This window comes from Myxocyprinus asiaticus, chromosome 31 (genome assembly GCF_019703515.2).
Source record: "Myxocyprinus asiaticus isolate MX2 ecotype Aquarium Trade chromosome 31, UBuf_Myxa_2, whole genome shotgun sequence".
NCBI classification, from domain to species: Eukaryota; Metazoa; Chordata; class Actinopteri; order Cypriniformes; family Catostomidae; genus Myxocyprinus; species Myxocyprinus asiaticus.
Window position 1 is genome coordinate 3,060,071 of NC_059374.1, and position 26,789 is coordinate 3,086,859.

The 26,789-nt window shown below is 38.2% G+C and overlaps 1 protein-coding gene across 2 annotated transcripts; it reads right to left on the reverse strand.

Annotated features, from left to right (window-relative positions):
- Positions 1–5,188: 5,188 nt before the first annotated feature.
- On the reverse strand, positions 5,189–25,130 carry LOC127422304 (transmembrane 4 L6 family member 1). Of its 2 annotated transcripts, none has more exons than XM_051665730.1 (6): positions 24,993–25,130; positions 24,442–24,641; positions 23,303–23,371; positions 18,485–18,630; positions 8,044–8,230; positions 5,189–5,552 (listed from the first exon to the last, which is right to left on the reverse strand). In XM_051665730.1, the coding sequence occupies exons 2-6, from the start codon at positions 24,610–24,612 to the stop codon at positions 5,535–5,537; spliced, it is 591 nt and encodes a 196-aa protein (XP_051521690.1). In that variant the 5' UTR covers positions 24,613–24,641; positions 24,993–25,130; the 3' UTR covers positions 5,189–5,534. The 2 variants fall into 2 exon arrangements, with proteins under 2 accessions (XP_051521690.1, XP_051521689.1); XM_051665729.1 differs by lacking the exon at positions 5,189–5,552 and adding an exon at positions 7,698–7,817.
- Positions 25,131–26,789: the final 1,659 nt, after the last annotated feature.

Here is a 26,789-nt window from a genome sequence, read left to right on the forward strand (position 1 = left end):
TAATGAAAAACATGGTATTAAGGGAAAAACGGTATACCGTACAATACTGTTAAAACAGAACTGTCTACCAAAGCTTTTTTTTTCTTGTTTTACTTTTTAATATTTGAGAATATGAATTGGCTCAAAATCTTTTGATTTCATAATTTTATGCACTTTAGGTATGTTCTTTGCAATAAATAATTTAACACTGTGCTGTATGTATTCGTTGTGCCCTCTTGTGGGCCTAGGAGACAATGTCGTTTTAAAAATCTGCTGATCACTTAACATAATCACACGGGATGTCAGCATGTGTTTCCGATAGTTCTGCTATCCTAGGATCGGCCACATTATGCCATCTAACTGACAAGTGTCATCACCCATTAAACTTTTTTGGCACCTGCTCCAGCATTATTATCTTCCCTTATGGCGCGACTGGAAGTGCGTTGCGTCAGCAGTGTGGGAGACCTGGGTTCGCATTCTGCACTAAAACAAGGAAGTAATCACATTCGCATAATCAGTGACAAATGTAATTTGGAGGTTGCATTTACCCCCTAACATTAAATTTTTACTCCACTGATGGTTAGGCTTACGTTGGGGTTTCGTTTATAAAATATGCATTCCTCTTTACTGTATTACAGGCTGTACAGCTGAAAACAACTCGCTTCACAACTCAGTTAAAGCGCACCTCCGTGGACATTTCACCCGGAAAATGGAGCTCACACATGCCCATACACCCAACAACACTTACCACTTTGGCCACTGGGGGCAGTGATTCGAATTTCAGTAAGCACACACTGATTTTAGCTAAACAAAAGTCAACCTACTGTTTCTGATTTTACTGTGAGATCAGTCTGGATAAAAGGTTCACTCAAAAATGAAATTCTCTTATCATTTACTCTCATCATGACTTTCTTCTGCTGAACACAAACTGAGATTTTTAGAATACAATGCAAGTAAACAGGGTCTGAAACTTTGAAGCTCACAAAGCACATAAAGGCAGCATAAAAGTAATCTACACAACTCCAGTGGTTAAATCCATGTCTTCAGAAGCGATATGATAGGTGTGGGTGAAAAACAGATCAATATTCAAGACTGTTTTTAATATAAATTCTCCGTCCTGTCCAGTAGGTGGCGATATACACGAAGAATGCAAATTACCAAAAACAAAGTAAAAGAATGAGGAAGTGAAAGTGGAGATTTATAGTAAAAAATGACCTAATATTGACCTGTTTCTCACCCACACCTATCACATCGCTTCTAAAGACATGGATTTAACCACTGGAGTCGTATGGATCACTTTTTTGCTGCCTTTATGTGCTTCAGAGTTTCAAAGTTCTGGCCACCATGCACTTACGTTTACATTTATGCATTTGGCAGACGATTTTATCCAAAGCAACTTACAGTGCCTGATTACAGGGACAATCCCCCTGGAGCAACCTGGAGTTAAGTGCCTTGCTCAAGGACACAATGGTGGTGGCTGTGGGGATTGAACCAACAACCTTCTGCTTGCCAGTTCAGTGCTTTACCACTGTGAATAATATTCTACAAAAACATTGAAATACTGATTCTCTTATTCCTTAGGCAAGAACATCAAAGAATAAAAACATGCTGTGGTTAAACTGTCGCTCATATGCCAGTACTTGTAAGGCTAGTTAATAATTACATTCTTTCTATCCAAGAACAAGCTGGTGGAGTTTAATACCAGCTGACATGATAAATAAGAGCCTTTCACAGGCTGCTCTCATGACTAACTGACCATGCTTAAATGTGTCCCAGAAACACCTGATTTAATCTTTCACTTTAGGGGTTTGGTATCAGGATCAATGGATCATTTAAATATTCTACACAAGAACAATAAAATTATTATGACCAAGGCCAGAAACATATTGTAATCTGCTTGAGTTAACGTGACTACACTGCTCATTCCATATCAAACATTGCTTTAAAATAGTCTTTAAAATACAATTAAAATTGTCATTCTGATAGCTGAAGAAAGAAAATGAAGCAGAAATGGGTTTGTCCTGAACTGACTTCAGGATTCAAGAACTGTAAGTCACATACGTGGCAGTTTATTAGTTGTTCATCATGTTTACATGTTACGTTTTCACATAACATGAGATATCCATCTGTTTTAATGTTAAAAAAGTTTTAAAAATGCACCTACTGTAAACTTAAAAGTTTAGACATAACACTGCAATAAGGATTAACAATAATAATATGCATTAATATGATTCCTCGTGTGCACAAATGTTTACATGACTCTCTCTATGAGAATATACCACAGGCTTCTATTGCTAAAAAGTACTGAATTATTTTTTATGTATGCATCAGTTTTCAAATTGAGGACATTCCAAGATGTCAACAAATGTAGATTTTATCAGATTTAGCTCACTTCTGGGGACAATTTTGTCTGAAACTATAGCTAAACCCACATACAGACACACTAACACACTTACTGTAATAACAGAGACAAGATCAAGAGAAGTATTTGTGTGTTCTGAGACAAACAGATCCATACAGACAACATTAGAAGAAACTAATAACTCTACACTTTCACTCTATCTTTCCATCTTTTTCCTTGTCTGTATCTGATCTGTTCATTCAACAGAGACACGTTGCACTTGATACTGATCAGACTAGTTCAACACACACACATCCTCATAAAGGCATGGAATACTGGCGTACTACATACCGTGCAGTATACTGTATATCATATACTGTCTACTATTTAAAAAAGCAGGGCCGTTTCTAGGTGTAAGTGGTATAAGCGGCTGCTTTGTGCCCTGTATGCATAGTTTTAACTTATTACGTTAATATGGTAATATTGCATTTTTAATTCATTTTTGTGTAATAATGTCTAGGATCCTAGGAGATTAAATCAAGTGAGAAAATTAGGAGAAAATGAAATAAAAAATTACATTTTTTTTTTTGTTTTTTTTTTTACAGACGAATGTTATGCTAAATGTCTGAAGTTCAGACATGTACGGTAACTCTATGTGACCCAAGCTGATAGCTTCTTTGAACTTGTGACATGTTAAGTCAATCAGCTCGCATGGTGTAAGCTGACTGGTCCTTTGAGTTGTTATCTGGTAGCCAATTAACTTGTGTCTCTCTCTATGTCTAATATTTAAACTGCTCAGTTTTGTAGATAAGCCCGTTTTACTGTAGCCCGCTGCGAGTTTTTTTCTGAAACCCACCTCCACCCCAGCTCCAAAGTCTAGATCTGCTACAGGGGGATTTTATATACACTCACTAAGCACTTTATTAGGAACACTATGGTGCTAATAAAGTTCCCGACGTGGTCTTCTGCTGTTGTAGCCCATCCGCCTCAAGGCTCGACATGTTGTGCATTCTGAGATGCTGTTTTGCTCACTACAATTGTACAGAGGAGTTATCTGAGTTACAGTAGACTTTCTATCAGCTTGAACCAGTCTGACCAATCTATGTAGACCTCTCTCATTAACAAGGTGTTTCTGTCTGCAGAACTGCTGCTCACTGGATGGTTTTTGTTTTTGGCACCATTCTGAGTAAATTCTAGAGACTGTTGTGTATGAAAATCCCAGGAGATCAGCAGTTACAGAAATACTCAAACCAGCCCATCTGGCACAAAAAGTCTTGACATGGTTGAAATCACTGAAATCACAATTTTTTCCCAATTCTGATGAATGATATAAACATTAACTGAAGCTACTGACCCATATCTGCGTGATTTTATGCATTGCACTGCTGCCACATGATTGGCTGATTAGATAATCGCATGAATAAGTCGGTTTAAAGGGGTTCCTAATAAAGTACTAAGTGAGTGTATGTCTATTTGTGCAGCAGCATGTCCTACATGCTCGATGCAGCATGTCTAGCATTTGTCTAATTGAGCAATTGGTTTATGAAAATACATGTTGCTTACTCATTTCTGCCATCCACACATTGTAAAATTGTATTCCATCACTAGTGTTATCACCTGCTCCTCTGTTATTTACTTGATTTGTTGACGTTGGTCTTGGTTATGTTCATTTTCAGAAAAAAAGTACTAAACTGTACCTTTTAAGGTATAAGGGCTGTCACTTGGGCAGGGTACCCCTCAAGTGTTCCTTTTTTCTACCTTTTGGGTAAATAATTGTAAAACTGTGCTGGTACATTTTTGTTCCAATTTTTGTTTTTGTGTATAGTCTCTTATAGTCTGTTATCTTTTTATGGATTGGTCTTACACTTCTTACTGTAGATCCTTTCCTGTTTTTGTTGTAAAAAAAAAAAAAAAAAAAAAAGTTGATATGTTTTTTTTGTTTTTTCATGTATACACGTGAGTGTTCCCATGTGAGTGTTATAGGTTAAGTTTTAGAAAAATGACAACTAAAAACAAACAGATCAGAGGACAGAAATGATGAATGTGTTAAAAAAAGATTACATAAAAGTACTGGAAGCAACTGTGTAGTACACAGTTTCCCATGACATTCTAGTCTCCCTTTAGCCTTTTAAAGGTGCACTCAGTAATTTTTTCCTCATTAAAAAAGTTGAACTCCTAAAGACATGAATTGTAATTTTGCAATATATGTATAAAATCATGATCACACATTAAAATGAAGACTCCAGTCATATCAGTAACCTTATAAAAGATGTTTTATTCTACATGGAGAGGGTCCGCACATGGGGGCTGCCATGTTAGAATCACATGACCAGCCGAATACTACTCGCTTAATTTCAGTAACCGTCCTGTTATTGGACACTTTCACTCAGTGATTAAAGTAATCATGGCTGACTGTGAATAATACATTTCTACAATGACATCTGAAACTGAAAACTATTGATTTTAAATGATGCTGCATCCAAGCCACTAGGTGTCAGTGTACGTCCAAGATGACACAAAGACAAAAGTTACTGAGTGCACTTTTAAATCTATAAACATTTAATATTATCTATAAATATTTTATTTTCAAAACTCCTTAGGTATCAAATAAATAGGTATCAAGTATAAGCAGCTTAAAAAAAAATGGGTAATACTATATGATCTGTGTAATATTATATTATTTTCTAATTGTAAATCTAACCCATTTACAAATCCTACTTGGAATGTCCTGCTCACGCTCTTTGAATGCAACATTCACTTAAATATAACATGTATTTATTGATGCTATTAATTGGTTCTTATGTCAATAGCAGAATATACTGTAATAAAAAACAGAACAATTGTACATATCATTTGATTCTGAACAAATTACAGAAACAGCTAAACACTTTTATTTGAAATAATAACAAATAATTTTAAAAGTCACTTCTACACAACTATGTCAAAATTGAAATATTTGAGGCAATATTTTGATGCATTTCAAATTAAAGCTATCAAAAACAAAAAACATAGAATTTTTGAATGTCATGTCTCCGAGTTATTTTGATCTTCTATAGTTTCATTATCTAACAAAGGTTGCATTTATAGAAAAAAAAAAAAAAAAACATAATTCACAAAAATTCTAAATGATGTCAATGTGAAGATTTTATTGGCATGGAGTGGGCAGCTTCGATTATTGAGCAGATCCCACATACTGGAGTGTGCCGGTTGGTGTTCATTCCATCGGTGCATGCTGAAACATAAGCAACAATGAGCCATTTAGTGTGCCTATGTGTATTCAGGGTGAATCTTATGAAACCTGTCAAGAAAATGTCCAGGTCATATTTCACCCCAAGATCAAGGGACCAAAATGATTTAATTATAGTCATGACAATTAACCTCCCACCCCTTGCCCCACCCCCTTACATTTAAATGAAAAAAGTTACAGTATTTATTTAGATTTAAATTTAGCAATTTAGCAGTAGTAGCGGCTCATGACCAGAGATATAGGTGGGGCAGATCTCTCCTCAACAATTTGTTTGATGGTATTTTTTTTCTTGAATTTGTAATAGAAACAACACACTGTTACATAATTTCAATGATAGTGCTCGCCATATTCGCGATCTGTCACACTGTAAGCACGCACTAATACTAAAGTTACCTTTGGTTTGGCACTATGTTTATGAGCAGATTTATTTCTGCCCCAAAGGGTCTCAATAGCCACTTTTCCACTATCGGGCCAGTGCGAGCCAGGGTTATCAACTGGCTAGCCAGGGTCTGTAGCCTCAGACCTTGAGCCGCAAGACCAAAATCGATCTGCGTTCCCACCATTGGGCCAAAAGCCCCGCAGTGTTGACCTAAAACCCGCCCTTAATACGCCGCCCTGGTACCAACATCACACACCTCCCCCATTTCACAAGCGAGAGGGAAGCCCAAGCTGAGATATCATGTTATCTAGAATATCGAGTTTATATAGAATGTAAACATTAGCTAGCTAGCAAGATAAATTAGAGATAACAACTCATTGTCTGTAACTGCCATGGTGTCCTGAGTGGTCTCTCCACTAACAGTGGAACAATGTCCCAGCGCACCGCCTGTGAAAGTTCACCAAACCATGGAAAGTTTTTTTTTCTTTGGGCACCACTTTGTCCATTGTGTGTTTTAAAGGATTTGTACTGTGCCCGCATTTTTTAAATGAATTTTTTCCTGAACCTGTACCATTGTGTGCTGGATACATATCCTGACAAGTTTGGCGAAACTCCGACTTTTTCATTGAACCCACCTCAATCCCTGGTTGACCATGTTTGGCCCAAGTGTAATCGGTGGGCCAAAGGCCATTGACCGTTTGCCCCAAGAAAGCCCAGAGGAGGCACGATAAAGCCCTGGAAGAGACAGTGAGAATGCAACTGGCCCTGGCATGCACTAGCACACCCTCATTTGGACCGATAGTGGAAACGTGGCTAAGGGCTCGTTGCAGTACCATATTTGACCACAGATTTCCATTGAAAAAACTGAGGGGAGCTGTGGAGTTTGGGATGGAAGCAGACTCTCTCTTTTTTTTTTTATAATAATTGTCTTTATTTATCACACATTTTACATTTGCACATATACAGTGAAATTCTTCTTTTTCACATATCCCAGCTAGGTGTGAGAGCGCAGGGTCAGCCATGATACAGCACCCCTGGAGCAGATAGGGTCAAGGGCCTTGCTCAAGGGGCCAACAGTGGCATCTTGGCAGTGCTGGGGCTTGAACCCCTGACCTTCTGATCAGTGACCCAGAGCCTTAACCGCTGAGCTACCACTGCCCCTTTTTCTCTGCCCCTGTGTAACAGAGCTTTAAGCTACTTTACAACTTAAAAATAGGATAAAAACTTAAATATAAAAGGCCTGCTTTTAAATACATATGTCAGCATTTTGAACACATTTATGGGCAAACAAATTACATTATTGGCAGTTTATAGTATGGGTATATGTTTTCAAGTGGATGAATATTTAGGTGGGGCTCTGCCTTAATTGCCCATATAGATGAGCCGCACCTGTTTAGCAGATGCTTTTTTCCAAAGCCACTTGCAAAATGAGGAAGGATACAACATAAGGGATTCTAAAAGCAAATCACCATTTAGAAGAATGAATTAATTATAGAAAAACAACCCAAAGGTAAAATATCTAGGCACATTGCAGCAATGAGAATTTTGAAATTTGCTTAATTGTCATGAACATAATTCAAAAGATTGTAAGTGGCCTTAAAAAAAGCCACATTTTCTTAATGCAAAATAAATGGCAAATGGTCTGCATTTATATAGTACTTAACAGTTCCAAAGCACTTTACACTTTGACTCATTCATCCATTCACACACACACACTCACACACCAATGATGGCAGATGCAAGGCACTAACCTGCCATTGGGAGCAACTTGGGGTTCATTGTCTTGCCCAAGGACACTTCAGCACATGGAGTCATGTGGGCTGGGAATTGAACTGCCAACCCTGTGATTAATGGCCAACCTGCTCTACCACCTGAGCCACAGTATAATGTCTTATAAGTCTTTTTATTGATTATGGGGTGAAATGTGACCTTGACATGTTTTTATTCGATCAATCCATTATCTTGATGTTGGTTATCTTGGTGCTATGCCTGTCTAGAAAATTAAAAAAATATTATGCTGCCCTCTTAATGATCTGCAGGTCACATACAAACAAATGTAAGTTTATTAAGTATAGAGTAAACCTGATTCAGACATACCTGATTCTTGTTCATGCATGTTCCACACAGACATCCGATTAGTCCGTTAACTACCTGTGCCAGTAACAGCACAGCCTCCACAGTACCGATGCTTAGCTGAATTGAAAACAGAACCACGTTCCACATCACCACATTCTGCGGTCTCTCACACTCGATCCATATTGTCTGATTAAACAGGTAACTCTCTCTGAACAGAGGAAAACAAAAAACAAATCCTCATTATATCCTCACACACCTCTTTTAAATTCATGAGATTAAATTTTAGGTTGTATAGATTCCTATTATACAAATCTATGCCCCCTGGAGATGTTTGTCAGCTGCATTTATCTTTATGAGGGCATATTTTTTTGTTAACACCACATTTTCACATTACCAGGTTCATTAATGACTAATAAGTAATTTACAAATGCATTATAAATCAATAATATACAGTTAATACAACAAGAATAAAAAGGGTGACTTTCATGAAATACTTGCAGAATAGTGAGCATTTTATCTTACATGTTATAAATGTTTAATAAATATACTTATTTATATTAATCAGAAACATAAAATGACCATATTCATGGTTTATGTCACAATGCAGCAAAAACAGACTATTATAGTCAGATTAAAGGAGGGATTATGTCATTTTGCTACAGTCCACTTTGTGTTTATGTTCATTGCTGTAATGTCTTGACTTGTGTTGTCACTTTCCTTGTCACGTTGATGTCAAAAGAATGTTTTTACCTAGTCCTAGTTACCTAAAGTCCTCTGCAAAAAAACTTTTCAGGTCTTCATTCTCATTCACTGCATGGACAGTACCTGATAACCATTAAACCATTCTGGACTTTATGTACATAGGTTTCTAATTTTTGGAAACTCCTGATTTAATGCTTCATAAGTGTTGACTTTACATTTAGGTACATTTTCATAGGTTAATAATGTTGAATAAGTGTTATTAAGCATTTATAACATGTGAGGTAAAAACTCTTTGGCAAGTATTGCATGAAAGTCAAAATTTGTATGCATGTTGTTATAACTGCATATGATTTATAATGCATTTGTAAACAAATGATTAGTCATTAATAAACACCTTTATAAAGACTTAACAAAGAGAAAATTAGGCTCCCAGTGAAGGTCACGTGACGCCATGCGAGGTTCGGACGTGTGAGCTGTGAGCTCTGCGCACTTTGCTAGTTTTAACACTTTTAATGACATAAACTGGTGAGATTCGATACACTTTGTTCCATAACTGTTCTAGGAGGACAATATGTCAAAGAATTCAAAATCCTCAGGCTCTGGAGACATTAAAAGACACTTACGTGCTCAAGCGGATGCCCCCAAGCAGGCCACGAGCCTGGGAGTCAATTTACTCGAGGAAGTGCGGGACATGTGGCGAGAAATGCTGAACATGTCGGCAATGCTGACGAAGGTCGTTGCTGACTTGGAGGATCTCGCTGTGATACGTCGATCGATCACTGCCATGGAGGCGAAGTTCACTGAGGTGGTTACAAGAGTGGGGGATGTCGAGAAACAGATTGATTATTTGGAGTCATTGGAGAGGAATTATCTGCTATCCGCTAGCGACCAAGGTGGATTTGGAGCGTGTCTGGGAGAAGTTGGAGGACATGGAGAACTGTCCGTATCGTCAGAATTCCAGAGGGTGAAGAGGGATAGGATATGGTGAAATTCCTGGATGGACTCCTTCTGAATCTGCTTGACGTAGCAGGCCATAAGCTGGAAATCGAGCGAGCTCACAGGGTTCCTGCTCGGTGATCTGCAGAGGGAGGCAGTCCCCGATCAATTCTGGACAAATTTCTGAGATCATCCGATAAAGATCTTGTGTTATGTGAGGCGAGGAGTAAAGGAAGGCTTTCTTGGAAAAACCACAGCATTTTCTTGTTCCCAGACTTTGCGAATTCGACAAGAGAGAAACGTGATCGATTCAAGGCATGCAAGAAACTTTTACATCAACGGAAGGTCGCTTTTGCACTGATATTCCTGGCCAAATTGAGAACAGATGCTAAGGATAGATGTAAAATATTCACATGCCCACAGCAAGCGATGTCCTTCATAAAGTCAATTGAGTATGTCATCTTGTGGTAATCATGTTGCAGCCGAGTGGACCGGTTCACTGAACATTCACTTGACTGTTTGAGGAAACTGAGCACTTTTTTTGTGCTGGTTTCACCTAGCGGCTGGAGTTTATTTTGTGGAGTAACACACCTTCAGGACAGTTTTATGGATGAATCTACACATCCATAAGTTTGTATTGTGGAGTATTTCTTGCAAAGACATTGGAATGATTAGGTCATTTGTTTGCACTCATGTTGCAGCCTAGTGGACTGGCTCACTGAACATTCGTTTGACTGTTTGACAAATCTGCATACTTTTTTTGTGCTGGTTCCGACTAGCGGCTGGAGTTTATTTTGTAGAATAACACACCTTCAGGACAGTTTTATGGATGAATCTACATGCTCTTTGTGTTTTTTCCGCTTATTGGCTGGAGTTTGTTTTATAGATTATCTTTTGGCGTGTAATTCTGTCTCACAAAATCTTTATAGAAACACCTGATTGAGTAATCCAACGGCAAAGCTGTCATGGGGGTTCTCGTAGGCGTGTATGGACTGTTTGAGTTCAGAGGGAAGGACGCCAGTTGGCGCTGTTGTGCGCGGGGTTACTGAGCACGTTTTTCTTTTTTCTGTTTGTTTGGTTCTGGGGGATGTTCGGGTTCTGATAGTTGCACTAATATTGGAATGGGGTCTTTATAATCTTGTTTTTGACACACGATCTATATTTTATTATATGTCAAAATGTCAAATGTTAATATGAGTGGATTGTCTCTCTCTACGTGGAACGTGAATGGGTTGGGGCACCCCATAAAAAGAAGGAAGGTTATTTCTCTTCTTAAGCATAAGGAATATGATATAGTGTTTCTTCAAGAAATGCACCTTTCTCTGCAGGAAGCTGAAACATTTTGAAAGATATGGGGTGGGCACTTTTTTTTATAGTGCTGGCTCGAGTAAGAGCAGGGGAGTCATTACACTGATAAGTAAACATCTACAATTAAAATGTCACAAACAGAGTAAAGATAAATTAGGAAGAGTCATGATTGTTTTAGCTGACATTCAGGGACAAAGTCTTATTTTGGCTAATATTTATGCAACTAACGTTGATGATCAGTGCTTTTTTATAGATCTTGAAGGGATGTTGCACACCTCATGATATAATATTGGGAGGAGACATTAATCTTTTGATGGACTCAGTCCTTGATCATAGTGAAGCAAATGTGTGCAAGACCCTAGAGCAACATTGATGCTTCACAGGATGTGTAAATATCTTGGTCTTACAGATATTTGGAGACTTTTGAACCCATCTGGGAGGGACTATAAATTTTTATGATCAGTTTATAAGATTTACTCTAGAATAGATTTTTTTTCCCTCAAGTCCCTCATTTAATCTGTTGTTGATTGCTCAACTGGAAACATTTTAGTCTCAGATCACGCCCTGGTGTGTTTAGAGGTGTTGCCATATATGGAGAAAAAGAAATCATATAGTTGGTGCTTTAATGTATTCCTTTTGCAAAATCCTGAATTCCAATAAATGCTAAAGGCTGAAATCAGTGTCTATATGGAGACCAACTGGTCCTCAGTATCCTCTGTGGGTGTGGCTTGGGAGGCACTTAAGGCGGTTCTTAGGGGCCGGATCATATAGTATGCCTCATTCACCAAAAAATCCAAAGCACAAGAACTCCTGGAATTGGAAGGGAATGTTAAAAGTGCCGAGGCAAGCTGAAGCACCAAATGTCATCTAAAGGCCTCAGGGAATTGAACCGATTGAAATACAGATATAATACTATTTTGTCGTGGAAGGTGGAGTTTTGGCTATTCATGGCAAGACAGTCATACTTTGAGTTGGGGGACAAGGCAGGAAAACTCCTGACTAGATATATAAAACAGAGAGAGCTTTTTCTACCATTCCCTCAGTGAAATCTGCTGGTGGTGAAATATTTACCTCGGCCATAGATATTAATAATGCTTTTAAAGAATTCTATCTTTATCTCTATAGTTCCACGTCTTCGTCTACTGATGAGGATATTAGAAACTTTGTGGAACTATTAGAACTTCCTAAACTGATGACTGAGCAAAAAATTCTCATGATTCTGAGATAACTTTGGAGGAGCTTGTCGAGGTAATTAAGGCCTTGCCTACAGGCAAGTCTCAGGGGTCAGATGGCTTTGCCGCTGAATTTTTTAGATCTTATGCTACAGAACTGGCTCTACTTTTGCTAGAAGTTTATACGGAATCATTAAAGAATGCAAAGCTTCCGCCAACCATGACACAAGCCCGGATCAGTCTGATTCTTAAAAGGACAAAGATCCAAGGGAGTGTAAGAGTTACCATCCAATTTCCCTGATCCAGCTAGACGTAAAGGACATCTTTTATACATATAGATCAGGTGGGGTTTATTCGGGGACATAGCTCTTCTGATAACATTAGGCGTTTCATCAATATCATGTGGTCAGTGGTGAATTATCAGACTGCGGTCGCTGCCGTCTTTCTTGACACCGAAAAGGCATTTGATATGGTACAATGGGATTATCTTTTTAAGACTTTGGAAATGTACAGGTTCGGGAATAATTTTATTGGATGGATTAAGTTCCTTTATAGAAACCCGGTAGCGGTGGTACAAACAAATGGATTAATTTCAGAATATTTTACTCTGGATAGGGGCACATGGCAGGGTTGCCCTCTTTCCCCATTATTGTTCTGTTTTGCCCTGGAACCATTAGCAGCCACGATAAGAAAGGAGGATGATTTTCCAGGGCTGATGGTGGGATGTGTGGCGCAGAAGCTTTTACTTAACGCAGATGATATTTTATTATTCGTCTCAGACCCTACTAGATCTATGCCTTGCCTCTACAGAATTATTAATTCCTTTTCTAAGTTCTCAGGATACAGAGTTAATTGGTCTAAATCCAAAGCTTTGGCTCTGACAACATACTGCCCGGTAATGGCTTTTCAGACGGGCACCTTCCAGCGGTCCAAACAGGGCATTAAGTATTTGGGTATTTTATTCCCAGCAAATTTGTGTTTTAGTTTTGACCCTTTAATAAAAAGGTTTTTGAGCAATGTGGGCAGGTGGGTTTAAATAAATCATTAATCTATGATTGGGAAGGTTAATGTTATTAAAATGAATTGAATTCCAAAATTCAACTACCTGCTACAATCTCTCCCTATAGATGTTCCACTCTCTTATTTCAAGCAATTTGATAGCACAGCAAAGTCCTCCATTTGGAATGGTAAATGTCCCAGGTTACACTTCACTAAGTTTAATAGGCTGATTGACAAAGGTGGGCTAGGCCTACCCAAGATTTTGTTTTATTATTATGCATTCGTTCTCAGACATTTGGCTCATTGGTCGCTTCCACCTGGGAGAGCCCTCTCTGGTTTTGTATTGAACAGGAAGTTCTTGCCCATATTGTCGCATAGCAAAGCCTTTTATCAAAATAACCGGAGAAGTAAAGTTACACCCCGTTATCTCGCATTTGCACACGGAATGGACAAAAGTGTTTAATTAACAAGAGTGTTTAATTCAGATTTATTTAAATGTTGCTTCAAGCATATGGCTGAACCCAAAATGAAGTCCCCTTTCTGCTGGACAGAGTGGATTGTGAGGGAGGTTAATATGCTCGGTGACCTATATGAGAGTGGAGTGTTGAGATCCTTTGAAAATATGGTTCAACTTTTTGGGATTCCCAGGTCTTAATTCTTTAGGTATTTACAGCTGCACCACCTGCTCTGTACTATTTTTGGGAGTAGCATACACCCCCCTAGAGCAGCAGATACTCTGGGAGTGGTGATTACTGCTTTTGGAAAAGGCCATGAGGCATCTGTGTATTACTCCCTGCTAATTCAGAGTCTGGGGGAAGGAGCTTCAACTTCTCTCATGAGATTATTGGAGAAAGATTTAAACTTGGTATTGGAGGAGGGAGTGTGGGCTAGGATTCTGAAAAACGTCAAGTCTATATCTAGAGATGCAAGGGTGTGCCTTATACAATTTAAGATTTAACATTGATTCTATTGGACTCCCTCTAGATTGTATAGGCTTGGTCTTAAAGACACACCAACCAGCTGGCGATGCCAATCAGAAGATGGGGACACAACCCATGTTTTTTGTGGAGTGTTAAGATCCAAGATTTTTGGTTTAGGGTTCAGAGTTTTATGTGTGACATATTGACCACTCAAATTTCATTTTGCCCCAGACTCTGTATTTTAGGTGATGGGGCGGTCATTAATATAGGGGATAAATACATAAAAAATTGGGTCCTAGCCAGTGTTATGTTCAGCAGACAGGTCATCCTTAGGGGATGGAAGTCGGCTGGAGCACCCTTAGTGTGGGATTATTATTATTATTTTATATAAATATATATATATATATATATATATTCTTGTCTTTTTGTGTGTATTCTCACGTTTGACCACAGGGATATTTGTTAGGGTCAGGGTGGGGTTGGATATTGGGAGGGGGAAAGGGAATAATGGGGGTTAAAAGTTGATTCGGTGTACATATGTTTGCTTTTCTGTTTCATTTGTCTGAATCAATAAAAAGTGTTAATCGGAAAAAACAAAGAGTAAATTAATGTAAAGTAACTATTTAAACGCATATTGTGAGTCATTGTATATGAAATACTTCAGTTTAATAATTAATTAAAATAAACTAGGTCTAGAATAGAAAATAAATGGAAGAACTATATCAGTGGTATTTTTGCCATAAGCCCTGGTTAATTTCTGACCCTGCATTAAATGGATAGTTCAGGCTCTAAATTCTGACAAATTATTGTGGCAATTATTAGTTCATAAAATGATCTTACATCGTTTTACACTGCCTGGCCAAAAAAATAAACAAAAATAATAATAAAAAAAAAGAAAAAAAAAAGAAAATGCGGTTTGGATTTAAATAAGCAGACTCTTAAGAGCCTATGATTGGATCATTATTGCAGTGATTCATATGTTTCAGCTGGCAACAACTCTTTTAACCCTAACTGATACAGTGTGTAGCTTCTCATTTCTTAAACAACCATGTTGGAAGATGTATCCCGTGGTTATGGAAAAGATGTTGCTGTGTTTCAGAAGGGGCAAATTATTGGCCTGCATCAAGCAAAGAAAACAACTAAGGAGAATTGGGTTAAGAACTGTCCAACACATTATTAAAACCTGGAAGGATAGTGGTGAACCGTCAGCTTCGCGGAAGAAATGTAGTTGGAAATAATCTTGAATGATCGTGATCGGATATCACTAAAACACTTGAAGTCACATCGTAAAAAATCAACAGTAGATCTCACAGCTACACAGCTATGTTTAATAGTGAAAGTAAGAGCATTTCCACACGCACAATGTGATGAGAACTTACAGGATTGGGACTAAACAGCTGTGTGGCCACAAGAAAGCCACTTTTTAGTGAGGCTAATCAGAAAAAAAAACATTCATCGGACTCAAATTGTGAAAGAGTGGTTCAAGGAGCATGAGGAATCATTTTCACACATGAATTGGCCATCACAGAGTCCTGAATTTAACCACATTGAAAGTGTTTGGGATGTGCTGGAGAAGACTTTACAGAGGTGTTCGACACTCCCGTCATCAATACAAGATCTCGGCCAAAAATTAATGCAACTCTGGATGGAAATAAATGTTGTGACATTGCATAAGGTTGTCGAAACAGTGCCATGAAGAATGTGTGCCGTAACCAAAGCTAAAGGCAGTCCAACAAAATATTAGAGTATGCAACTTTTTGTTTTGGCCAGGCAGTGTGTGTGTACATACCGTATACAGGTGCATCTCAATAAATTAGAATGTCGTGGAAAAGTTCATTTATTTCAGTAATTCAACTCAAATTGTGAAACTCGTGTATTAAATAAATTCAATGCACACAGACTGAAGTAGTTTAAGTCTTTGGTTCTTTTAATTGTGATGATTTTGGCTCACATTTAACAAAAACCCACCAATTCACTATCTCAAAAAATTAGAATATGGTGGCATGCCAATCAGCTAATCAGCTCAAAACACCTGCAAAAGTTTCCTGAGCCTTCAAAATGGTCTCTCAGTTTGGTTCACTAGGCTACACAATCATGGGGAAGACTGCTGATCTGACAGTTGTCCAGAAGACAATCACTGACACCCTTCACAAGGAGGGTAAGCCACAAACATTCATTGCCAAAGAAGCTGGCTGTTCACAGAGTGCTGTATCCAAGCATGTTAACAGAAAAAGATGCACAACCAACCGAGAGAACCGCAGCCTTATGAGGATTGTCAAGCAAAATCGATTCAAGAATTTGGGTGAACTTCACAAGGAATGGACTGAGGCTGGGGTCAAGGCATCAAGAGCCACCACACACAGACGTGTCAAGGAATTTGGCTACAGTTGTCATATTCTTCTTGTTAAGCCACTCCTGAACCACAGACAACATCAGAGGCATCTTACCTGTGCTAAGGAGAAGAAGAACTGGACTGTTGCCCAGTGGTCCAAAGTCCTCTTATCTCAGATGAGAGCAAGTTTTGTATTTCATTTGGAAACCAAGGTCCTAGAGTCTGGAGGAAGGGTGGAGAAGCTCATAGCCCAAGTTGCTTGAAGTCCAGTGTTAAGTTTCCACAGTCTGTGATGATTTGGGGTGCAATGTCATCTGCTGGTGTTGGTCCATTGTGTTTTTTGAAAACCAAAGTCACTGCACCCGTTTACCAAGAAATTTTGGAGCACTTCATGCTTCCTTCTGCTGACCTGCTTTTTAAAGATGCTGATTTCATTTTCCAGCAGGATTTGGCACCTGCCCACACTGCCAAAAGCACCAAAAGTTGGTTAAATGACCATGGTGTTGGTGTGCTTGACTGGCCAGCAAACTCACCAGACCTGAACCCCATAGAGAATCTGTGGGGTATTGTCAAGAGGAAAATGAGAAACAAGAGACCAAAAAATGCAGATGAGCTGAAGGCCACTGTCAAAGAAACCTGGGCTTCCATACCACCTCAGCAGCGCCACAAACTGATCACCTCCATGCCACGCCGAACTGAGGCAGTAATTAAAGCAAAAGGAGCCCCTACCAAGTATTGAGTACATATACAGTAAATTAACATACTTTCCAGAAGGCCAACAATTCACTAAAAATGTTTTTTTTTATTGGTCTTATGATGTATTCTAATTTTTTGAGATAGTGAATTGGTGGGTTTTTGTTAAATGTGAGCCGAAATCATCACAATTAAAAGAACCAAAGACTTAAACTACTTCAGTCTGTGTGCACTGAATTTATTTAATACACGAGTTTCACAATTTGAGTTGAATTACTGAAATAAATGAACTTTTCCACGACATTCTAATTTATTGAGATGCACCTGTATATATATATATATATATATATATATATATATATATACACACCGCCACAACACATATACATCAGCCACAATATTAAAACCACCTGCCTAATATTGTGTAGGTCCCCTTCATGCCGCCAAAACAGCACCAACCTGCATCTTAGAATAGCATTCTGAGATTATAAATTCTCATCACAATTGTACAGAGCGGTTATCTGAGTTACCATAGACTTTGTCAGTTCAAACCAGTCAGGCCATTCTCTGTTGAACTCTCTCATCAACAAGGCATTTCTGTCCACAGAACTGCCACTCACTGGATGTTTTTTTGTTTTTGGCACCATTCAGAGTAAATTCTAGAGACTGTTGTGTGTGAAAATCACAGGAGATCAGCAGTTACAGAAATACTCAAACCAGCACGTCTGGAACCAACAATCATCCATGCGATTATACCATGGTCCAAATCACTGAGATCACATTTTTTCCCCATTCTTATTGTTGATGTGAACATTAACTGAAGGTCCTGACCTGTATCTGCATGTTTTTATGCACTGCATGCTGCCACATGATTGGCTGATTAAATAATCTCATGGATGATTGTTGGTGCCAGACGGGCTGGTTTGAGTATTTCTGTAACTGCTGATCTCCTGGGATTTTCACACACAACAGTCTCTAGAATTTACTCAGAATGGTGCCAAAAACAAAAAACATCCAGTGAGTGGCAGTTCTGTGGATGGAAACACCTTGTTGATGAGAGAGGTCAACAGAGAATGGCCAGACTGGTTTGAACTGACAAAGTCTATGGTAACTCGGATAACCACTCTGTACAATTGTAGTGAGCAGAACAGCATCTCAGAATAGCAAGTTGGCTCTGTTTTGGCAGCACGAGGAGGATCTACACAATATTAGGCAAGTGGTTTTAATGTTGTGGTTGATCAGTGTGTGTGTGTGTGTATATATATGTATGTCTCCAATGTGTCATCTGTATGGCACATGTGGTGCTACAGTTCCTGGATTCATATCCCATAGAGCCCTCAAATTTCTTTTATTTTTGATATGACTCAAAAGCATAAAGAAGGCATGAATTTGAATGTTACTCTGTAGTCCGGTTTAAGAAGGGGTAGATAAAGTTCCCGTCTCCTGTATCACACAGAGGACCATCCTGCAAGCCAACGGCGGAAATGATCATACAGTACAGCGCTCCAGCTGCACCCAATACAGACATCAGCATAGACAGCATCATCTGAAACACATAAACACACATGCAGTAACACATGTACACACAAACACCAGTAAAATTACATAAAGCTTTCAATCTAGTAGCTTAAGGCCAATTTATACTTCAACACCAAACCTACGTTAGTCTGCGTCGTGTCTTCGCAGACAACAACAGCTGTGACTGGTCCGCTTTGTAACCAGAGACCATCCCCCAGGATGATTAAAAAGATATCTGAGGTAGCTTTGCATTTTATTTAAGATTATTTTAAGATCCATGCATTATTTGGGAGCATCTTCTGTTTTTATATTCTGTTTACATTTCATTAAGTTACAATCTAAAAAAAAAAATCATCCCAGAATGGATTTGAAACAACAACATTCCATTCTAGAGTTCAGTATGCTCTCCACTATATTACACAGCCACAGCATTGCCAGGCAACAAAGGGACATACCGAATTTAGTGGAATTATGGTCGAGCACAGCTGTTACCATGATCAGTTTATATTCATGTACATTTTCAACAAAGGAGAAGATAAAAATGTGCTTGGGGAAAAGTACAGCAACCATTCAGTAAACAGAATTCAAAATCTCTGATATGGCAAGCATTACACCATAGTAAGCACAACACACTGCATGAATTTGACATACAAAGCAACCCCACAATACTTCACAAGTCACCAAAAAAGTGAAAACAGAAAAGTTTCACAGGTGTTAAAGAGACATACCCAGCTGAGAGTCAGCAGGTTTTGAATAAAAAAAATATATTTAAAATAGTGGTGTGCTGATATGACTGATATCAAACACAACAGAAAGAAAGAACAGACCAGTCATAATGTATCTTGCAAATTGCCCCAAGCTGGTCTTGAACCAGCAATCTTTTGATCTCCAGAACAGACAGGCATGGCACACTGTGCCACATGTTTTCCAAGGGCTTAAGAAATATATCAAGATAAGAGTCTGCATTTTTTAAATTTAAATTATATTCAAAATGGTGGAAAGTCAAAATGGCTGATATCAAACACAGCAGAAAGAAAGAACAGACTGGTCATGATGTATTTAACTGATTAGCATGCTAGCTGATTAGCATGTTAAACTAATGTTGCCTAGGGATAGCATTTTGATCAAATAGCCTTACAAATGTGTTGGTTAGCATGCTAACTGATTAGCATGCTAACCTATTAGCATGATAAGCTAATGTTGCCTTATGGATAGCATTGTGATCAAATAGCCTTATAAGACAGAAAACCCAACAGTTAGCATGCTAACCAATTATCATGCTAAGCTATCATAGCATGTAGCATGATAACCTTGCTAAACAGACCATGTTCTTTTGAACTACATGTGATGCTGTCTCCAAACTTCTCAATCCTTTCAAAAGATATCACTCCCATATATATCAGAAGAACAACACTAAGACACGAAGAACAAGAAGTATATCTTTAAACAGAAATAATCTGTGATAAAACCTGCAACTATTCAATAAACAATACAAAGATCTTCAGTAACATCAACTCTAACACTGGTCCAGCTGTGAATCAGACCCACAACTTTTCAAATTACAAATTAGTGCTTTAACATTCTGAGCTACTCAGATGACATGCCCATTGAGTGGCAAAGAGACCTCCTGACATTAGAGTCAGCACACACGCGTGGGTTATGTTTTTAACTATAGGTGGTGCTGTTCCCAAACTGCTAAAATACGGACATGATGTCGATGCATACCAATTTTCTTTGAAATCCGACAATGTATTTAAAAGATATATAATTTTTTTAATAAATGTTAATATGGTGGAGAGGCAGTAAAGCCGATATGGGAAAAACTGGTGTCGTTGAAATCCGCAGACACCAACCCCATGATTTTAGGACATACAGAGTTATGGGCAAAAACAGCTATTTTTTTTTTTACATATTTTGACAAATAGGTGGTGCTGTCTCCAAACCTTTCATGTAACCTCATATCATGGTCCTGATGAAGCATACCAAGTTTTGTTTAGATAGGACAAACTGTTGCCGACATACGGCCACACATCCAGTTTTACATCGGCCTCGTTAACTTTGCACTGCCGTAACTTTTAAACAAAGGCAATTCATTTCTGTGTGGCTCGGTCTTGAGATTATTTTGAGCCATTGTTTGGACAAATTGGACCAAGTTTGAAAGATGTGAAACTTTTAAACTGTAAACATAATTATCCAAGATGGCAGTTACTGTAATGGGCGGAGTTATAATGTATGGGGGTTCATTTGAAACATTAAGAGGAGTGTAATCAGACATAAAATGATTTTTTGTCATTGTTGATTTTTTGTTTCTAGGACAAACAGTTCAAAAGATATATACAAAAGAAAATTGTATATTTGGACTGGTGGTGGCGCTATGGAGTTTGTCCTAGAGGTCCCAAATTTGCTATGGGGAATATTCATGACCATCCCTATCAGTGTGCCAAATTTCATCATTTTCCTAAGAACAGTTTTGTGGGCTGCCATAGACTCCCATTGGGGAGGAATAATAATACTAATGGATAGAAAAGCGGCTATGCACCTTTAGTGCTTTGCCCCTAATAATAATAATAATAATAATAATAATAATAATAATGAAAACAATAGGTGCCACAACACCTTCGTTGCGTGGCCTCTAATAATAATAATAGTAATACTAATGAAAACAATAGGTGCCACAGCACCTTCAGTGCTTGTCCCCTAATAATAATACTAACAGATACCATAGATGCCACAGCACTTTAAGTGCCTGGCCTCTAAATGTAGCTGCAAGCAGCAATTATGGGGCCAAGCACCAGCATGGCAACCACTGCACAACCCAAAGGTATCACAAAGCAAGCATAGATAACATTGCCCCCAGACAGATTTGAACCCACAACTTTCCATTCCATAGTTCAGCATCATATTCACTGCCCCAGTATTGACAGTCAACAAATGGACAGAGGAATCACAGCTGATCACAGCTTTTACCATGATCAACTTTATTTTCATGTAACTTTTCAACAAAGATGCAAATTAACTTTTGATTGGGAAAAGCCCAGCCTCCATTCAGTAAGCACAGATCTCCAGAACTACACACATTTCTAATGCATGACTTGCTGAGGTGGGTATAAAACCAGGAACCTTCCATTTGACAAAATGGCTCTAGCCACTGCTCCACTTTGCCACTGGGTTGCCCACCATCAAAAGGAACATACTATGGTAAGATTTTTTTTAAGTGAAGCACAAAAGCCACCATGATCAACTTTATAGTGATGTAACTTTTGAAGATGTAATGGGCAGAGTTTTAATGGAAGGGGTCCTTTGCAGTCATCAAAAGGAGTGTAATCAGACAAAAAAAGAATTGTGTCTCTACGACAAACAGTTCAAAAGATACACACAAACGAAAAGTGGATTTTTGACATGGTAGTGGCCTTATAGAGTTTGCCCTAGAGACCCCAACTTTTGTGTGGTGTCCATTCATGCCCATCCCTATCAATGTGCCAAATGTAATAATTTTCCTACTTACGGTTCTATGGGCTGCCATAGACTCCCATTAGGAAGAAGAAGCATAATAATAATAATAATAATAATAATAATGGATACAATAGGGGCTACTGCACCTTCGGTGCTTGGCCCCTTATTAACATTAACAAAGATTATTACATTCTAACAGATCAATTATAGTGAATTACAGTGCTCTCAATGTCATCACTTAAACTCTGAAGAATGGTTGCTTGTTGTGTAACATCGCTAATTTGTCATTACATTTTGCCACTCATTTGAACTGAAGTTTGTGAAGTCAAAACTAGAGCTGTTGATTTAACGCGTTAATTTTGTGCGATTGATTATATATTTAAAAACAAATTACGGTTTAAATAAAATAACACAATTAATCATGTCCCTGGACCGTAATAAGGAATATTCTTGCCATCGGAGCACTTCAAGCTTGAAGTACCAAGTTTTCAGCAGGGGGCAGTAAGCGAAACTCCAGCTGAACAGACAACACGCAGTTGTACAGAGAACAAACCACACTCAGGCTTGCTTTACACTAGCGACAGCGCAAGATGAGGATGCGTTCTTGCATTTAAACACTGCTGGACGGAGTGCAATTCCAAATGCCGGGATCTCGAGATGTGTTTTTCTGAGTTTCAAACTACTTTTAACTTGACACAGCGACCTAAAAATGCTTTGTTCATGACATGACTCAACCGAAGTGGGACGCTCCAAAAGCATCCGTCTGATGCATGTGTACATTGACTCGTCCTTAGAAAAGCCCTTATAATAAATCTATCTTGAACTGACTGATGAATTCAATTACAAAAATGGATTGTTGTGGACTGTAGGCAAATTATAAGCTTTTGTTAAATAATATGAAAATAAATGATATATTGCCTTCTAAAGCCACTTTTTGTATTGTCTTCAATGCTTTACTCATCTGCCACAATAATGTAATGCATTTTAATTATCTGAATTATTATTTTGCCTATTTGAATAATTGTATTAATTAATTGGCATTTCATGTAATTGATTCGATTACAAATTTTAATTGATTGACAGCCCTAGTCCAAGCGTCAGAGATGATTAAAGCTGAAACTACATAGTAGTAAAAAAGGCGATAAAGCAACAGAATCAATCCCACAGACATGAAAAAAATGTCCTTCCTATAGCTCAACACAACTGAACTTTGGGCATGTACACTCATGCAGAGAGCGGTTACTCACCCCCCATCTGTTTGCACAGCAGCTCCTCTCCAACCCTGCTGCTCGTATCACTGAAGCAGGCAGAAACACCTGACACATGCACATAAAGAATGCAAATCACACATATGCTCAAAATGGAGAAAATGGATGAAAAATTTTCTGTCAAAACTTCAAACCAGGCCAGGTGGAATCTACATTTGCATGTTCTGTGCTGATTTTGTGGGACAATTGCTGTGGAATGGATTTAATCATGGTAAAATGTGTTACACAAAACAAAGAGTAGTACACTGTTATTGATAGCTGAAAACAGTGCTTGTGATCTGATGGGTCACAGGTAATGTAGGTTCTGGGTTGCGGGACAGGAGGTAAAAACAATGCTTAAGATAGAAAAATAAATAGGATTATCAATATATAAAAGGTAGGAGAAAAGGCAATGCGTCCAATCAAAAATTATGCAAATTCATCTGTCAACAGAGTGCAACATTTCCAGAAGTATTTTTCCTTTAATTTAGTTTGAGACTGTAGGGAGAGCGACTCAATTGCTCACAGTGGGTCATTGGAGTGGGCGGTCACTGCAGAGCTCTTTTGGCGAGCTTTGTTAGCTGTGATTCTCTGATTGGTGGATCTTTCTCAGTTGGATCATGGGTAGTGTAGTCCTTCACCAGGAATTCCACTATTAAATATGATTTTTTAAAACCGAAGTTTTAACAACACGAATGGCTTCAACAGAAGCATATACCATCGATTAACATTCTTGGAGCTCACGGTAGGCCTGTCTTAAACTGTTTATAAGTCATTGTCAATTAATTCACCTATGAAACAATGAATGGGATTTTTACTTCCGGAATCAGACTGTTGTGCTCTATTAATTAAAGCTTGTCAAATTAGGAAGATTCCATCATGGACAGGTTGAAATCATTTAAATAATAATACATTTCAATGTTTGACCAAAGACTGTATGAAATTTTTGTCGGGTTGCCTTGATGTCCAATGTAAAATCTCGGTCCTGAACCAAAACCAGTCCAGAACAACTGTCTGAAAAAAATTATCAAATTAGCCAAATTCTTTAATAAATTAACATTAAAGGGACAAAGAGCATCCGGTGGAAATCTTCAGAGCTCTGTGGGAGCAGATTCGGTGTGGACCTGCTTAAAACCCACCAATATTCCTCCTCCGACGACCCCGGGAAAGTACCAGATATTTTCTGTGATTTCCTCAGTCCTCCACACCTCACCGTTGGGAAAGAACAGTAAGATGTTTGCAACGATGGCTAAAAGCCCAAGTGGAAACAGAAGATCGCCGGTGCATTTAGCACATTTTCCTGTACACATGATGAACTCTTACACAAATGTTCCTTTACCTGGGAGAGGAGAAGTTTCTTGGTTGGCATATTTGGTAAATTAATTCTTACATTATACAAGTAACTTTGAGCACTGCATAAAACATTCTTACATACAAAACATTTACCTGTTAAACACAAATGATATTAAAAGGCAAAAAACCAAAAGATATTAATACTTTGCTATGGTTTATGTGGCACTGGCAGATTTTCTAAATGTGTTCTAAAACAAACAAGACAAAAATACTTCTTATGGATATTATTTATTTATTTATTTATTTTTAGATTTAATTTAATCTAGTTAAAATTCTGCCCATTTTTTAACTGCTTCTATAAAAATGACAACAATTACAGTAATAACACAAAATGTACCTGTTTTCTAGAGATCAAAAAAGGGCAAATAACTTGTGGAGTTCAGTGTGGAGCACAGAGCTGTACAGAGTGCCTAGAGAGCCGATAGTTGCTAAGCAGATGTGAGGAGTTTCGTCAAAACTGGTGACAACCAGAAGAGTGTTTAGTATCATGAGACCGCTAAGGTAATGTAAGCGGACATGAGTATTTGTCCCTACGGTCAGTGACCCCGCTTTCAGAAAACAGTCAATAACATAAAGGCCACTCTAAATATGTGCTTAAACTACAGATGGACTGAAACTGAAACAAAACTAACCTAAATTTGTATAGTTTTTAAGAGTGATTTATTCATGTAATTTTCTTTGCGTGTGTTCCTAAATTAAATGTACAAACAAAAATGTCAAAACTTAAGCATGTACTGGCTGCATTGGTCACAGATATTTCCATCTTTGACTTTTGTAAGGAGGTAACTTGGCTAGAAAAGATTAAGAACCATTCTGACTTTTTTTTTTACTTGTATCACAAACCAAATCTTTATAAGATTTATAAGTCTTTGGTGTTTTGGTTGTTCTTATACTGTATGTGATGCACGTATCTAGGCACAGGTCTACCATTTGGGGGCCCCAAGCAAAGTCTGGATTTGAGGCACAAAGAACAATTCGTCAGATTATGTGCCACAGATAATGCTTCTCCATCCTTCTTTTGCTGCATGTTCACCAAGTACAGTTAAGGCCTTGACGGTTTCCAATGCTTATACACTGTTAACTGACATTCCCATCTTGTTATTGATAGAGTTTGACAGTGAGCTACACATGGCTTTGCAGGATTTACCAACGTTGTACTGATGAGCTAAACCTGTTATACAGATGCTGAAGAATGTCAAAAAAATATCACAGAAAGTATACATGATTGAGCAGCATCAGCCACAACCGGGTTCAGTGAATGACTGCTGCCGGTAACACACAGAGCTGTTGATCTCCAGCAGTCTTTTCTGGACTTCCTGCTTGTGTCCCATCAAACTTAGGACTCTATTAGGTTATTAACCTTGTGCGACACCGCGTCCACTTGTGTGGATGTTGTATTTTGGCTTCGCTATATGCAACACATAATTTAATTTCATTTAAACTAACTGATCTCAGTTCAGGAGACTCTGTGCTGTCAGGAAATGGTTAAACTTTTGACACACTGAGTCATGTGACCAAACAACACGGTAGCGATCGCAGGTTTCTTACCAGATGTAGTTTTGTTGGCGTTTCAACCAAACACCAACTACATCTGGTAAGAAACCTCATTAAGTTTTTACATTAAAACCTGTTTGAGTCAAAAGATTAGAGTCTCTAGTTTAATCCGATATACCATTTTACAAATTTGAACGAATTATCGCGAAAACGCTACGCTGTTAAATACAATGGCCACATATGTGGACTGTATGCTCATTTTCAGTTAAAATATCCTATATTCACTGTGCATCACATAGATAATTAACGGATGTATCCAAAAACTGGAACATTTTGCTTTCAGAGGCTTTATATGGAGTTAGGCCAGTGCAGACAGACAGATGGAGGTTAAGTCATCACTAAATAGGGAGCAAGGGAGCATCCTATAGCTCTCTATGCAGTTAAGTGCATTCACTCCTAACATCTGAACAAAAGTTCAGTTTCAGGCTGCAGATGATGTTTGGATCAACTCAACATGTTTGACAGACATGGGACAATGATAATCAGTACATAGATTCAGAATTTATAATGTATCATTTTATTTTAACATAGTTAGCAGTGATTGGATGATGCTGGACATTACTTTGAATCAGAATTATTT

What these genes read in the sequence shown, in the direction of transcription:
- LOC127422304 (XM_051665729.1), bottom strand. Translation starts at nt 24,612, where the DNA reads ATGTGTACAGGAAAATGTGCTAAATGCACCGGCGATCTTCTGTTTCCA. An exon ending in TCGTCGGAGGAGGAATATTG is followed by an intron (nt 23,372 to 24,441) that starts GTGGGTTTTAAG and finishes TGCATGTGTCAG; the next exon opens with GTGTTTCTGCCTGCTTCAGT. An exon ending in GCTGTGCAAACAGATGGGGG is followed by an intron (nt 18,631 to 23,302) that starts GTGAGTAACCGC and finishes TATGTGTTTCAG; the next exon opens with ATGATGCTGTCTATGCTGAT.